This window comes from Bos indicus, chromosome 10 (genome assembly GCF_029378745.1).
Source record: "Bos indicus isolate NIAB-ARS_2022 breed Sahiwal x Tharparkar chromosome 10, NIAB-ARS_B.indTharparkar_mat_pri_1.0, whole genome shotgun sequence".
NCBI classification, from domain to species: domain Eukaryota; kingdom Metazoa; phylum Chordata; class Mammalia; order Artiodactyla; family Bovidae; genus Bos; species Bos indicus.
This window is the reverse complement of record NC_091769.1, coordinates 80,029,136-80,046,332: the sequence shown is the minus strand read 5'-3', so window position 1 is coordinate 80,046,332 and position 17,197 is coordinate 80,029,136. Positions and strand designations below refer to the sequence as shown.

Sequence of the window (17,197 nt, the reverse complement as noted above, 5' to 3'; positions counted from 1 at the left end):
GACCTATGGAAGATAGCGGCAAAGATTTCTTATCCTTCCCAGAGGCCAAAGTCCCCTGGCTGCCTGTTCCCTGGGAGCAGCTGCAGGACTCCTGTGCTCCGCCTGGGTCTGTGTTTAGGCCTCTGGCTTGCTTACACAAAGGAATTCCAACTAGGATTTCAAGGGAAGCCTGGCTCCCACTCTCCTACAGCCCCCAGCAGGCGGGTTCTGCAAAAAGATATTCCTATACTCAGTATTCTTACAGTATATCTATAGAAGTATCTGCTTGAATTGATTTGATGCTCATCTTTAAAAATGACTATTACTAACAATTTAAAGGAACTTTTACAGTGGAAAACTCAAATTCTGTGGGGAAGAGTGATTCTAAATAAGCAGTATATCCTTCTTCCTCAAGACTGCATTCATGTGTGGATATAAGGAGTTTCTTTTTCTTTTTTCTTTCTCAAAATACATGCATTGAATGTGTGAGTGTCAAGCACTTGTCTTGCCTCTGAGGGTACACAGTTAAGATTCAGTCACAGCCTTCACAGGGTCACAAAGAGTTGGACAAGATTGAGCATGCATGCATTACAAAATCTTCACAGTGATGGGGTTTGAGTCCTTCAAAACACAAAATGGATACTGAGTGAAGAATTCCGTCACCAGAAAGGAAACACCAAATACCTTCAAGATGCAAAATAACCAGGGACTTCAAAAAAGCCTAAGGATTCAAGTAAGAATCAGAGTTTGAGTAATTGGATTGGTCTTTAGGCTCTTCCCTCCAGTGTTCTGAAACTTCAGAGTGCCTTCTAAGCAGAAGATGAAAATATTATTATAAAGTCCATTTAAATAAACCTCCTATATGAAAAAGTTACCTCTCTCCAATTTGTTGAAATAAGAGAGTCATAATATTTATTTCATCAAGGGGGTGTGAAGCTTAGTTGGGATTAATTTACTTCATTACTCCTTCCAGGGCACTTAAAAATTTATATAATCCCATATGTGGTTTGTATGAACAGACTACATGAGGATCTGATGAGAAATAGTATGAATATTTCATCAAGTTTTTTCATCATTCTTTCAAGTATAACCTCCCTCCTTCTAACTTTTCCAGTCCCTTGTTACAAGGCACCTGGTTACTATAAGAGCTGCCCCAAAGTAGTCCTTAGCCAATCCATTCTGGGTGCCACTGCCTCATTCATGGTTTTCCTTCGTTGTAGCAGCCGCCACCTCCTCTATGCTCACCGGATGCATGATGCTGGTACAGCATGTTCTCTTTAGATGTTTATCTGTGAACAACTACAGGACATCCACTTACACTTTGAATCCTAGCATCTTACACACAAATTGGCAGACAAGAGGTGATTAAATAAAGGTGTATCAAATGAATGTGTGACCCAAACCCTCTGCTCTTGTTAAAAGGCAAACCTCAGCCCGGATCTTCTGAACACGTGACCTGTCGTTTTGTTTCTCTTCTTTTGCTGTTTGACTTCCCTCCCACATCTTTCCCTTCCTTTTTCACTCACCTAATTTGATCTATTTAAGGCAGAGATTTTCAACCTTGGCTGCACAGTAGAAGCACTGGAGGGAGTGTTATAAATAAAATGAACACCAACTCTTGGCCCCATCAGCAGAGATTTTGATTTACTTGGTTGGGGTGCAGCCCTGGCGTTGGCATTTTGTAAATGTTCCTGTGGTGAGTGGGAGGTGCAGCCAGGGCTTGAGAAATGATGATTTAAAGTGATACTCAAGTCCCACCTTCTCCTGAAAAGACGAACGTGCCTCCGAGGAGTTCACCTTCCTCTGGCTTCAAAGCAGTTATCGTTTTTAACCACGTATTAGATCACAAATCAAACACTGCCTGTGACAGGCCCTCAGTGTGAGTCTGCTTTTTAACTGACTCACTGCAGTTTGGTTCATCTCCTGTACTAAACTGGAAGAACCCTGAAGGCAGGAGCTGTATCTTCTACTTCTTTGCATCCCCACGCCATGCATACAGTAGACCAAAACATATTTTTGAGCATTAAAAAGAAAAAAAAAACAAACAACAAAACACCTAGTAGAGGCCATTTTAACTCTAAGGATATGTCTTTGGTAAGAATAAAAATGCTGCAAAAAGGGTGGGGCAAGATTGAAGGAGAGGAGGGAAAGAGTAAATAAAAGTCAAATGGAAAAAAAAGCTAAATTAGTCCAAAAGAAAATGTTTCCCAGCTTCTTAAAAGGGTTTTTTTTTTTTTTTTTTTTGCAACCCCGAAGCAGAATAAACAAGAGAATTAACTTGGCTTGTGCCCTGATAAGGAGATTTCTTTCCTGGTTATATAATTTTACAAAGTTTCCAGGGTGTAAAGAAAATAATCACCCATGGCGGACTCCTTGCCTTGGACTATACAATTCAACTTTCGGGTTAATCGGCTTGCGGATCTGCTCAGCTTGACCTGACCCCCTTCCAGCTCTGTGGTCTCAGACTAAGCCTCACATTCAAGAGCCCTGTTGTAGAGCTCAGTGTCATAGGAAGGGGATAAAACATAATCCTTATTCTATAACCTTGATCCTTTGGTCTAGTGGCCTCTACCTGTGCATTAAAAAAAAAAAAAAAAGCTATCCTGGTATCTTCCCCAAGTAGCTGGTGCTCCATGGCTTTGCCCACACTAGAATGATCCAGGCAAATTCTCCTCCTAAATTGAGTTAGAAGGAAATATTTTGTGCAATTACCTTAAAAGGTGGCTTTCAAATGTTATTTTGTGCCCATATCCCAGAAAAAGTTTGGCTTGCATATGGCTTTTCTATTTGATCGGGAAGTAAGATCACAGGAAAGGTTCAGTGAATCACTAGGTACCCCCTTTGCTAAGGCAAGATAAGGTCAGCAAATAGAGACATGTTTTCAGTACCAACATTTATCCTGGTTGTTAGGCCACACATTTAACAACTGGTCCCAAAAGTCACATACATTTCTATAAATTAATTAAATGTACATTCTTTGGCTTGGGTTGGCCATTTTAACACTGGTCACATTTTACTTTAATTTCCGATTATTGTGTGCAAACATGATTCAAAAACATTTAAGTCCACTCGACGGATTAGTAATGATGGTAACAAGTTGTCCTTTGTAGATTAAGATAACGCTGCTGACCTATCTAATAGGATAGGAGTTGATAGACTGTCACTGATCTATCCCTGCTTTGCTTTCTGTTCTTCTTGTGACTAGTGGCCTGCATTTGACCTTATGAGCCAAGAACCAAGAGCCACCCAAACCCTCCACTCACCAAATAACAGTAGCCTGCCTGCTACTTCCTGTTGACACTGACAAACTAGAAATGACTAGTTAATTTACTAAAACAAAAGGAAAAGAAAAATGTGGCTCTGACCTCTTTATTTACTAATAGCTAAGTAGAATTACTAAAACTGGGATCTGGGAACCTGGAATCCATGGTACCCTATACAATAAACTGAATCAAAAAATCTGTGTGTACCATCTAAAATCAAGAACAGAGATAAACTGCAAGTTTTGAAGGCATAAAGTTAAGGATCCATGAAAATGAAAGCACACAAGCAATTTTGCTTTCTCAAATTAGAGTTTAGGTAGTAGTGCTTGACAATCCTTAATGGTATCCCCGATGGCTGTAAACAGGGTTTATTTAACATGATTTATAACTTAAGGTACAAACCAAAGGTTATTGGGTTCTACCGGAACATTTTTTAACATGTTCCACTGAAAGAGAAGTAATGGATTTAGAACCCAGAGTACTTACGTCATCAGGGAAAAGGTATCACTGAGGTAATGAGCAGGCCAGGGCCTGAACACTCAAGAATGTTCCCTTCAGTGAAAACAAGCAGCTCTATCTTCTCAGAACATGGCCGACTCAATCATCGAGCTGGAATGTTATTTACACAGTCCCGAGCAAACTAAGAAGTCTCTGGTCTGTAACCAAGGGCACTCAGAAAGTCATGTCTGCAACAGGCAAAGACTCATGTCTGTTTTTGACGATTCCTGATTCCTTGAAAAACAGCCAGTTTACTTAATGCAGGTAAAGGGAAACAACTCCCTTCCTACCACCTTCTCCAGAAAGGACCACCATCATGATACTTCATGCCTCTTTCATTAATAACTTGGATTTGTTATATATTTAGCAAGATGGGCAAGTCTGGGTTCTGAATTCTGCTCCATCCAACAAAACAGGATAATCCCCCTGTCTTCTTTCTCCCTCTTGTAGGAGAGTCAAGATGGAGCCTGGTCCACATAGCAGGATAAAGTTGAGGTTAGATATCAGGAAAAATAAACTTCCTAATTATGAAACTTTTCATGGAAAGGGTCAAACTGTGGTGTTCCTTTCTTTGGAGTGGGAGGGGAAATTAAGAAAGATGTAAAAAGTAACCTTTCTGGATACAGGTGGGGAATTGAGTCCAGGATAGACAGAATTAATAGAGTTCTGAGAGAGTCATTATCCTTTTGGATAATTTCTGGCATCATTCAGTACTTTAACCTACTGGTTTATGAGTTAATGCAAAAGTACCCAGGATCTGGAGAAGAGTGTATTCACTTAGCAGAGTCTGTGTGCCTAAGGATTTCAAAACATCCTAACCTCAAGAAAAAGCATCATCGTTATTTAATTTATACACAAATAATCTAGCCCTTAACAAATACTAGCTAAGAGAAATGATCATTTATTCACCCTTTAGAGGTAGAGTGTTGGAGATCCCTTAGGGGTAGAAACCTTGGTCACTCACCAAGCTATTGGCAAAAAATCAGGGGTCAACGCTCTATTTTTTGTATTTTTTTCCTTGTGTGTGACTTATCTTCCCAGTTTATTAGAACTGCTATTGAGGTGGGTAGGGAGACTGGTTTCTTTACCCACCCTCTGACAGTGTTGGCCCAGGACAGACAGCATGGCCAATGCTTTCAGAAGATGAACACCCAGACTGCTGGTACATCTTGTTCTCTGACCTTGACAGTCAGAGAACATTGTCAAAGCACTCACCTGTCTTCTCTCTGAACCAAGGTACTGGAGAATCAGCCGGGTGTTCACACTGTGACTCCAGGTGTTTCCTAGCGCAGCTGTCAAACAGCTAGATCCAGAAGTGCCTGAAACGAAACAGAACGAAAGCATGCTTATGGACACCTAGTCTCATCATGGTCTTAAGCAAAAGTCCAGTCACTGTTCATTGCTCAGACAGCACTTGGGAGCCCAGGTCACTACTACAAAAGTTGATGAAGGAAAGAAGGAAGCAAGGGCTTAAGGAATATGAGACTAAAAAGAAAAACCAGCATGGGTTTCCTTCAGCCTCAGTGAAAGTAACCACCATTGGGCTCAGAGATAACAGAGTTATATATCAATAAGAGGTTACAGTGCAAGGCAGGTTGGAGCCATCGCTAATAATAAATCAAGCTACTCAACATCCACGGCAGAAAGGCATAACTTGACGACACAGAATACGAGCCTGTTATGAAATAGTCTTAGTTTAATAAAGTTGTAAGACTTTTCCAGGTTGATAAGACTCTTAATTCAGTTTCCCTTATCAATATAGAAATGATGGCATATGTATATAAAATTTCTATGCCTTTCCAACCTGAACACACATGAACCCCAAAGAGGAATCTGGAAGATCTCATCATTTCATATCTAATCTGTATTAGACATTCTTATCCCAAGAGAAACATTCTTTTACCTTCTAAGACTTTCCTATAAGGGGGAGGATCTGAAGTAAACTTTATCTGACTTTCTAGTCTATACCAAGTTGCATTTCAGCTACCCTCTGACATCTCCAGAGCATCACTGACCTCTTTTGACATAACTAGAAAGAACCCACTCCTGCACTTCTCCCTTTTCTGTGTTAGCAGCAGGCTTACAAGTCCCATCACTTAGAAGTCAGCACTGACTCTCATCTGGAGCACATTCTGAGGTCTCCTCCAAGCTCCTGTGTTCACTTTGGCCCTGGGCCATGAAATGGGTCTTAGCCTGAGGGGGCATGTGGACTTGTAGTTTGTCTTGTGTCCTCAAAATGCTATCTCTTTCCAGTGAGGGGACCAAGTACCAAAAGGCCGAAGTCCACTGAATCAACTAAAGCAAAATGAGGCCTTGAATGTCTCATTTGTTGCCTGCTCATGATCATCTCATGTTCACCGTCTGTGTGAAATAGGAATTGGTCCTCTTTTCTGGGTCACCATCTTTCAGGGTGCTCTCCCAACTCTGCATGGTCTTAAGCTTGTTGTTGTTCAGTCACTCAGTCATGTTCAACTCTATGCAACCCCATGGACTACAGCATGCCAGATTTCCCTGTCTTTCACTATACCTGGAATTTGCTCAAACTCATGTCTATTGAGTCAGTGATGCCATCCAACCATCTCTTCCTGTGTTGCTCCCTTCTCCTCTTACCCTCAATCTTTCCCAGCATCAAGATCTTTTCCAATGACTCAGCTCTTCGCATCAGGTGGCCAAAGTATTGAAGCTTCAGCATCAGTCCTTCCAATGAATATTCAGTGTTGATTTCCTTAAGGATTGATTGATTTGATCTCCTCGCTGTCCAAGGGATTCTCAAGAGCCTTCTCCAGCACCACAGTTTGAAAGCATCAATTCCTCAGGCACTCAACCTTCTTTTATGGTCCAACTTTCACATCCGAACATGACTACTGGAAAAACCATAGCTTTGACTACATGGACCTTTGTCGGCAAAGTGATGTCTCCACTTTTTAATACACTCTCTAGGTTTGTCATAGCTTTTCTTCCAAAGAGAAGCATCTTTTAATTTCATGGCTGCTGTCATCATCCACAGTGATTCTGAAGCACAAGAAAAGAAAATCTGTCAGTTTCCACTTTTTCTCCATCTATTTGCCATGAAGCAATGGGACGAGATACCATGAGCTTAAGAGTTGTAAATATTGAGTTTTAAGCCAGCTTTCCCACTCTCCTCTTTCACCCTCATCAAGAGGCTGCGTAATTCCTTTTCACTTTCTGCCATTAGAGTGGTATTATGTGCATATCTGAGGTTGTTGATATTTCTCCTGGCAATCTTGATTCCAGCTTGGGACTCACCCAGTCCAGCATTTCACATGATGTACTCTGCATAGAAGTTAAACAAGCAGGGTAACAATATACAGCCTTGACGTATTCCTTTCCCTTTTTTTTTTTTGGTGTTTTAAAAAAATGTTCATTTGCACATTTACTGACCACGTTGATCCTAACCCTGTGCTTAGGGAAAATCCCTGTGATGGAAGCCCTGGTTTCCACAGGGAATCAGGCCCACACCTGGACATAAGAATGGTAATAAACAGGGCCACAAACCCCATCAGGGATGCGAGCACTTGGTGAGAGTGCTTGGTCAGGAGGCAGCACCAGTGGGTTCCCAGCCATGGCTGGAAATCATTGTTCCATGTCCAGTTCTAGCTGTTGCTTCTCGACCTGCATATAGGTTTCTCAGGAGACAGGTAAGGTGGTCTGATACTCCCATCTCTTTAAGAATTTTCCAGTTTGTTGTGATCCACACAGTCAAAGGCTTTAGCGTAGTCAATGAAGCAGAAATAGATGTTTTTCTGGAATTCTCTTGCTTTTTCTATGATCCAATGGATGTTGGCAATTTGATCTCTGGTTCCTCTGCCTTTTATAAATCCAGCTTGTACATCTGCAAGTTCTTGGTTCATGTACTGCTGAAGGATTCATGTCTAGCTTGAAGGATTTTGAGCATTACTTTGTTAATGTGTGAAATGAACTCAATTTTGTGGTAATTTGAACATTCTTTGGCATTACCTTTCTTTGGGATTGGAATGAAAACTCACCTTTTCCAGTCCTGTGGCCATTGCTGAGTTTTCCAAATTTGTTGACATATTGAATGCAGCACTCTAACAGCATCATCTTTTAGGATTCGAAATAGCTCAGCTGGATTGCCATAACCTTCACTCTGTTCATGGTGATGTTTCCTAAGGCCCACTTGACTTTGTACTCCCGGATGTCTGGCTCTAGGTGAGTGATCACACCATCATGAATATCTGGGTCATGAAGATCTTTTTTTGTACAGTTCTTCTGTGTATTCTTGCCACCTCTTCTTAATCTCTTCTGCTTCTGTTAGGTCTTTGCTGTTTTTGTCCTTTATTGTGCCCATCCTTGCATTAATGTTCCCTTGATAGCTCCAATTTTCTTGAAGCGATCTCTAGTTTTTCCCATTCTATTGTTTTCCTCTATTTCTTTGCACTGTTCACTTAAGAAGGCTTTCTTATCTCTCCTTCCTATTCTCTGGAACTCTGTATTCAGTTGGGTATATCTTTCCCTTTCTCCCTTGCCTTTTTCTTCTCTTTTCTCAGCTAGTTGTAAGGCCTCCTCAGACGACCACTTTGCCTTCTTGCATTTCTTTTTCTTTGGGATGGTTTTGGTCACCGCCTCCCATACAATGTAACAAACCTCATCTACAGTTCTTCAGACACTCTGTCTACCAGATCTAATTCCTTTATCTATTCCTCACCTCCACTGCATATTCATAGGGGATTTGATAACTCCTGGACTCAAATACAGCAACAGATAAATGTGGTTCAGTGGTTCTAGGCTGGAAATGATTCTGTGGGCAGTATGGAGGTATGAGTGCTATAGTGTCCAGAGGGTAGAGGTCAGGGATGCTGTTAAACACCTTGTGATGCACAGCCCAGTCCACATAACAAATTATCCAGCCCCAGATACAACAGGGCCGATGGTGAGAAGCCATGGGTTAAAAAAACAACAACAACACATATTTTTCTCTGGTTCAAGCAGATATGGGAATTGGATATCATCCACATTAGGGCTTCAACAAATCTGGGGTTTCAGACTGAGGGAGAATTTAATGAAGGAGAGAATAAAATTTAGGGTGACCTTGGTTCATCATATATACAATTCAAAACACAAATGAATTAATTTGAAAACAAATAATCTGGACTGTGCTGATCTGATCACACTGCTAACTTCAGGACTAGGTGTTCTGAATGCTTTGTCATCTGCATCTGCATCTCTCTGGCCCCATTTCTCTGGATGGATGGTCCTGTAACCTCCTGACTTCTCTGTCTCCATCCTCCTTGAACTCTTGTCAGCATTTGATAAAGCTTCTTCCAGCATCCAATATACTAGCCTCTTTGCTTCTCCTTGTATCAATCATGTTGAGTATTCCTTTTCCTTCTCTGCTTTTCCTCTCTCTCTCTCCTTAGTTGTGGGTGGATCTCGGAGAACTGGTCATGAGCAGTTATTTCCCTAACACCCACATGCCTTCAGTGGCTAGGAAGGTAATGTATATTAATAAAGAGACCAAGTGTCTGCATCTTAGCCCGTAGAAAAGTCTTTACTACCACAAAGAGATGTACTCCCTCCCGTTTTTCTTGAAATACATGGACCTCTCAGTCCGTCTTTCATTCCCCCATTTTTGATCGAGACACACTAACAGAGAAGTATTTTCTGCTACAAGAAAGCCAACACTGCAAGGACAATAGCCACTGGTGTTCCTTTTTCTTGCATTTTTACAAAACAGCTTTGCTGAGACAACTCACATGTTGTACCATCCACCCATTTAAAGTGTACAGTTCAATGGTTTTTACTATATTCAGAGTTGATCAACCATCACTACAATCAACTTTGGAACATTTTATCACCCCCAGAAGAAACTCCAGATCTCTTAGCCATAAGCCTGCAGCCCTTCCTTCCTGTCTTGAAGCCCTAGGCAATTATTAACCCACTTTCCATCTAATATTAAGTGCTAGGAGATGATGGGGAATAGTGGAGATGGTGGTGAATCAGACAATTCAGCCCACCAGGCTCCTCTGTCCATGGGATTTTCCAGGCAATAGTACTGGAGTGGATTGCCATTTCCTTCTCCAAGGGATCTTCCCAACCCAGGGATCGAACCTGGGTCTCCCGCATCGTAGACAGATGCTTTACCGTCTGAGCCACCAGGGAAGTCCCCATATCTTTTGATCTTATTTTAAAAACTAATACTTTAAGTACAATCTTCTGATTGGAAAATGCTGGTTTATTTAAAACAATTTTTAAACATGTTAAATGACTCATTCCCACCAAGCTTGCAATGTCTGCTCCATGCGGGATGTCCTCACTGTTGACAAGGATGACACCCCCAGAGGGAATGACTTCTAAGCCTCTGTCTTAGTGTCCCACTTACCTCAGCCCCTGTCTCTCATTTTCAACGACAAGATCTGCAGGCCTAATATGATGAATTTGGGTACTATAAACTCAGTATCTTCAAATCAAGCTTATACGCTTCCTGTATAAATTTACTCCTCCTTCTTTGGCCTTCTAGTTAATCTGATTTGAAACCTTAGTTCCATTTAAAAAATGTCTCCCTCTCCTGTGCTTCTCAGTTTCAATAAACTGTGAAGTCAGGTTTGCTTCACTGTAAATGTCTCACCTACATCCGTTCATTCTACCCCATCCTAGATCAGAGGCACATTACTTTCACCTTGGGATGGCTGCAGTCACCATGCTGCTCTGAGTTTCTCCCTATGAAAACATCCTTTATTCTACTGTTTGTTTCAGCTGCCCAGGCACACAGCTAAGCGTGTTGCCCTTCCACTTACGAGCAGCAAGCTCAGAAACTTTTGGCGGCCCCCGAGTTCTTTTGAAGAGTTCTAAATTCCTAAGATTGGTGCTCGTGCAGCTGTGTCCGACCTGCCTCTGCGCACGTCTTCCCTCCATTCCACTTCATAAAGACTCTGTCTGCTCCAATGTAATCACTCTTTTCTCGTGTGCCCCACCTCCCATGCCCACGCATCATCTTCAGTACTCCTTCTTACACGCCACCTCCCTGGTCATCACAGAAATAATGCCTTCCTCCTTCAAATGCCCATGACACTTTATATTATGCTCTCATGTTGCTGCCATTTTCTATCCTGTGACATGCTACTTGTGTGCTTTTCTTAGCACCTCTGATGTATATTTTAAGAGGATCAAGTCCAAGTCTGATTTATATTAGTGTGCCTGATTCACGAGGTTGAAGACCCAAAAGATGCTTCAGAAACTGTGGTTAAATAGTCAATAAGTTATTACTATTAAACTTTGAACTATGTTATATATTTGTTTTAGCAGCAGATTTACATTCTTAATCTGATCTTGCTTAAGCCAAAGTTAATAGGTTTACATTTTTCAAGCAAACTCTAGAAGCTTGTGGCTCTGATGCCCACTAAGTGATAGGAGGAACTGAGCCTGAATTTGAAAGTTCACCAAGGAAGAGCTACATGTGAATACTGAGGAGTTGCTAATGAGTTACGCACTCAAAAAAAAAAAAAAAACTGGTGATACAACTGTAGGTGTTGCCCGGGTCCAAAAGATGTTTACAGGGGTCAGAGCCATAAAAGGCAGCAGTGCTTATTTAAAGAATTCCATGTCCCTAAACGAATGAAAACAGAATTTTAGAAAAGGACCCACATGCTTGGCTGCTTGTCAGACAGGTAAGCTTGGGTCCTTAACCCAAGGCCATGAGCAACAATAACCAGAGAAAATTTTCCAGTGGAAACCTTGAGTGGGCAAGCTTAGGGAGCTATATCTTCAGGAGTGTTTACAAATGCTAAGCCACCACAAGAGCAATAACAGCAGGACCTTAGATGATAAGGAAATGGGAAATGTTAAACGTTAAACAGTTGATAAGGAAAAACAATATTTTAAAAGTATAATACTATAAACTAGGCACTAGGTAAGCCCTTTAAATAAGGAGGGCTTATACCCTGTTTGAGCTTTGTATCTTAGGTACATCTTTTTTGATCCTGAAAACCACCTTATGAGGTAGGTAATATCATCATCCCTATCAACAGACCAAGGCTGTAAGAGATAAGTAATTCTCCCAAGGTCACATGTTCGTTAATGATAGAGCCAGGGTTCAAAACTAGGCCGAGTCTTTTTTTTTGGTGTATAGTTGATTCATAATGTTGTATTGGTTTCCAGTGTACAGCAAAGTGATTCAGATTATATATATCTTTTCCAGATTCTTTTCCTTTACCAATGTGTTAGTCGCTTAGTCATGTTCAACTCTTTGTGACCCCATGGACTCTAGTCCGCCAGGCTCCTCTGTCCATGGGATTTCCCAGGCTAGAATACTGGAGTGGGTTGCCATTTTCTTCTCCAGGGTTTTTTCCCTTATACTGCTACTGCTAAGTCACTTCAGTCGTGTCCGACTCTGCGACCCCATAGACGGCAGCCCACCAGGCTCCCCCGTCCCTGGGATTCTCCAGGCAAGAACACTGGAGTGGGTTGCCATTTCCTTCTCCAATGCATGAAAGTGAAAAGTGAAAGTGAAGTCACTCAGTCGTGTCTGACCCTCAGCGACCCCATGGACTGCAGCCCACAGGCTCCTGCATCCATGGGATTTTCCAGGCAAGAGTACTGGAGTGGGGTGCCATTGCCTTCTCCATTTTTCCCTTACAGGTTATCACAAAATATTGAGTCGAGTTCCCTGTGTTATACACGTAGGTCCTTGTTGGTAATTTCTTTTACATATAGTAGCAGGTATATGACTGGGTCTTAACCACTATTCCAATTAGCCTTCTCTAGGCTCATTATGCCGGAGAAGGCAATGGCACCTCACTCCGGTACTCTTGCCTGGAGAGTCCCATGGACGGAGGAGCCTGGTGGGCTGCAGTCCATCCGGTCGCTAAGAGTTGGACACGACTGAGCGACTTCACTTTCACTTTTCACTTTCATGAACTGGAAAAGGAAATGGCAACCCACTCCAGTGTTTTTGCCTGGAGAATCCCAGGGACGGGGGAGCCTGGTGGGAGGCTGTCTATGGGGTCGCATAGAGTCGGACACGACTGAAGCGACTTAGCAGCAGCAGCAGCAGGCTCATTATGTCAAATAGCTGGCCACTCTGCCAGCCTGGGGCAGGTGGGGTGGTGGTGGCTGGGAAGGGCCTGAAGAGCCCAGAGGCTTATCTCTGGGAAGACACTGATGGAAGTATGTTGTGAGCATCTTATCAACTCATCTGAACTCTGTGCGTCACTCAGGCCCTACACTCGGCTTCCTCTGTTCTGATGTACAGCAATAACCCAGGGCAAGGGGTTTCCAGAAAGACACTACGTGCCCTGGCGTGGCAAGTTATTTAACCTCACTCAACTGGCCCAGCAACTGGATTCAGGCAAATCAGGTGGCCTGAAACTAACCCTCTCTGGTTGGAGGATTAAAAAATCTGGTGAAGACTGAAAAGTTATTTCACTTAATAGGACTCTGAATATGGAAAAACAATCGAAGAGTGGTTACAGGTGGTGGCATGGCTTGAGAAAGGGAAGTGGGGAAGCTATCAGTTACTATAAATTTGTAATTTTATTTTCAATTAGAAAACTCAGTGGTCTCTAATGTCTTTTGACTTTTAAGCATTCCTGTGTGAGGGCTGGCATAGATGATCATTAATGCTGTTTATAGGAAATTTAAGGTAGAAGGAATCTGCTTATTGGCTTTTCAGAAAAGGTGATTTCCTGTCCAATGACCTAATTGGTCAGGAAACAGCTATGTGAATCTTTTCTAAGCTCATTTTAGCAGAAGGTACAAAAATCGGGGCATTCCCTCCCTCTCTCCTTTTCGATGACTGTGATATTTAGATCTGCCAAGGCAGTATGACTTCATTGTACTAGAATTTGGTTGATCCCAATACAAATAAAAAATCAAATAAGTGAACTGGGTTTTAAAAATATTTTCATTATTGGAAATTTTTCATGGTCACAAGACTGAGCTTATAGAAGTACCTGAGTAAGCTCCAGACAGAAAATCTAATTTATTTACACCGAAGTCACGTCTCTTTGGGAATCCCTAGTGGCTCATTGGTAAAGAATCCGCCTGCTATGCAGGAGATAGGGGATTTGATCCCTGGGTTGGGAAGATTCCCAGGAGAAGGAAATGGCAACCTATTCCAGTATTCTTGTCTGGGAAATCCTATGGACAGAGGAGCCTGGCAGGCGACAGTCCATGGGATCATGAGTTGTACATGACTTAAAACTAAACCACCATCACCAGATCTCTTTTAAAAAGACTGAGGGAATAGTCATCCTCTACTGTCTCAGAGACACTTTCAGGTAAGTCAAAGCATACCCTCTCTCTGTGATTGCTTATCCATCTGTAAAATGTGAATAATAATTTTTGCCTCCAGGAAACCAAAGGTTCTTGATGACCCTTAGATGAAGATACTTGATATGTATAAATGACAGGAACAATGATGATCAAACACTGAAGATAATATTCTAGGGAGAAAAGACGTTTAATCATCTAGTACTTTTTTTTTATTCTTACAATGAGGCAGGCTAGTAAAGCTCAGTAATGAAGTGGTTAAAACAGCAGGATTTGGATTCTGGAATATCTTTCATGACTACTATCTCTGGATCCATTCCCCTACTCCTTTGGAGTGGGAGTGGTTACAAAGACAAATTTCTTACAAGGCAAGAAGCTTGCTTTCCTCTCTTGCTCGCGCGTGCGCGCTCGCGCTCGCGCTCGCTCTCTCTCTCTCTCTTTCGGCTCTGCATGGAGGGTGTAGTCCTTGTGCAATCAGCCTGGAGGAGGATAAGCAGGTTGCTATGTAGCCTTGATTTCCAAAAAGGTAATGGGCTTCTGGTACCAACCAGTGTCAGTATTGAGGGCGCTTTCAATGAGGAAACTCCTTCTCTAAAAACATTGCAATTTATGACTCCTATGCTAAGCGTTTCTGGGAAGTCAAATGGAATCTCCAGAATATAACATGAAAGTGTGCCCTGTGGCACAAGGTCAACTTTAAAAGACTAGACTTTTCCATGCTTTAAAAAAAAAAAATGTAAACAAAGCAGCGACTCCCAGAATAGGAACTGAGGGGAAGGAGAAGTTCATGGCCAGAGAGGGCTGGCTCCTCTGGACATTAGGTCTCTCCTGCCCCTTTAAATGAAAGACAATTTATTGAGACTAGAAAGAGGAAATTTTAAAAAACAAAAAAGGATGAAAATACAAATGTTTTCAGTCCTTAAATAAGTTCGGGGAAGGGGATGGTGTTGTTAACCACTGGAGTTGACATTCTCTTTCTGATCTCTCATCCTCACATCTGAAACATGTTCTATATGATGCATGATGGCATATGGCTGGCTGGAAGACAGGACCCTGGAATTCTATTTCTGACTTAGCTGTGGGCTTATTTCTTTTTAATATTTATTTATTTATTTGGCTGTGTCCGGTCTTAGTTGAGGCACGGAGGATCTTCGTTGCTCCATGTGGGAACTTCCATTGCGGTGAACAGACTCTAGTTGTGGCACATGGGCTCCAGAGCACGTGGACTCTCTAGCTGTGGTGCACCAGCCTAGCTACTCTGTGGCATGTGGGATCTTACTTCCCTACGCAGGGGTAGAACCCGCATCCCTTGCATTGCAAGGCAAATTCTTAACCACTAGACCACCAGGGAAGTCCCTAGCTGTGGGCTTTTAATGAGACCAGGTGGGAGAAGAGAATGATGTAACTGAGAACATCTTAGCAGACCTTGGTAATGAGCAGTTAGTTCACTTCTCTGAGCCTCCATTTCCTCATCCACGACAAGAAGGGGTTGTTCAAAATGATCTCAAAAGTTCCCGCCTGTACAAAGAACTTTGAATCTATGGTATTTTAATGGCAAGAAATTAGTTCCTCATTCTGGACCTTACTTTTTCCAGGAAGTCTGAGACTGCTGTACTCAGTGTGCTGTTTGTCAATGTCTGCGCCCCACCCAGCACTCATCTAAGACTGAAGAGTGCAGATGTGGGCTCCTTTTCCTAAGAGCAGATTTCTCCCCAGACTAGGGATTTTCTTAGTCTATCCTACCTACTAAAACCTTTTGATGGGTAAACATGTGTTGGCCAGTGGCCAAATCCCAGCAAACACAACTTCATAAGAACAAAGCTTAAAGATGGGAGTCTGAGTGAGAGAGTAGGGATTAGAAAGGGATTATCGTTCATTAAATTCAGTTTCCCCTGTTTAAAACCAGGCCCGTGGAAGTTGCTGAGCTTCAGCATATGCTTTTTTGGTTGTTGTTGTTGTTGGGTCACTCATTTGAAGTGAGGAAGTGACTGAGAATCTTGTTTAGCCTCAATAGAAAGATGAAGTAGGGAAATGTTTAGATCTTTTTCTGAAGCTTCCCAGAGTAGCCTGAGTTACTTCTGCTAATGGATCGTGAGCTCTTTTGCTATTTGACGCAGAAAGCCAGAATTTCAGCAGCCTACACTGAAGAGGCTGTCTATAAAGAGGGGGGAAGACTACAGAGGATAGGGTGTTTGAGAATAAGGATTCAAGACGACTGACAAGTTCCATAAGGCCACATGGCAAATGAGAAGGAAATTCAAAAGGGAGGGGATATGTGTATACATATAGCAGATTAACTCTGCTGTGCAGTATAAACCAACACAACATTGTAAGGCAACTATATTCCAATAAAAATTAATTTAAATAAAAAGTGATTGAGACAGGCTCAGACATCTGTCCTCCAGCAAACTTAATTTCCTTGGCGGCTTGTGCTTCACTAACTGAACCTGTGAACCAGCTGTATTTAGCATATACTCTACTTCCTTGGGTCTTTAAAATTGCCGATGGTCTGTAGGTCAAGTTCCAACGGAAGTGATATTTCTGATCTAGCTCTATAAATAGCACACTGGAAAAAACCCATCAGCTGCATATGGCCTGGGGACCACACGCTATCTATTAAGTAAGTAACCACAGTATCTGTGCTGCCATTTTAGACGAGGAAAAAAAAAATCTCTTGTTATTTATAATCTTCTGAGCCTCGAGATTCTCAAAATACTTTAAAGTTATTAGTGTTCTTTCAAATTTACAAATAAAGGATCTGAGGCATAAAACCACACAATAACTGCCTCAACAGCATCTGCCCACTGAGGAAGACCTTCGGCCTGAGTAAAGAATAAGGTTGCTGCATTTTGAGAAAACAGAGGATTTCATTCTCAATGTCTCTTGGTGAGAGGTGAAAAAGGTAAATGCAGTCCAGAGTCTTTTCTTGCACAACACACCCAGTCTTGTCCAAGTTTCTGTAAAGCTCATTCCTGAGGAAGGTAAGAAATGTGAAGAAGACAAGATAAGGTGGGATGATCAGAACCTTTGGAATGCAAGGGTTAGAGATGGGGCAATCCTCCACAGCAGAAGGGAGACGCAGAGTTAAGCTAATCACTAGGATAAAGAGTGGTTATGCAGCAGCACACACCACTCAAACAAGTCCACTGGTTTTTGTGTGGGGAGGAAATACTTTAAGTTTCCCATAGTCTCAGAGTGGTTCATGTAGG

The 17,197-nt window shown here is 42.0% G+C and overlaps 1 protein-coding gene across 5 annotated transcripts in view; it reads right to left on the bottom strand.

Moving 5' to 3' along the window:
• RAD51B (RAD51 paralog B) overlaps positions 1-17,197 on the bottom strand; it is a 619,901-nt gene that overhangs the window by 50,689 nt on the left and 552,015 nt on the right. For all 5 annotated transcript variants that reach the window (XM_070796749.1, XM_070796748.1, XM_070796746.1 and 2 more), the window contains one exon: positions 4,956-5,059. In XM_070796749.1, coding sequence (XP_070652850.1) covers positions 4,956-5,059 — 104 coding nt within the window. The remainder of the gene's footprint in view (positions 1-4,955; positions 5,060-17,197) is intronic.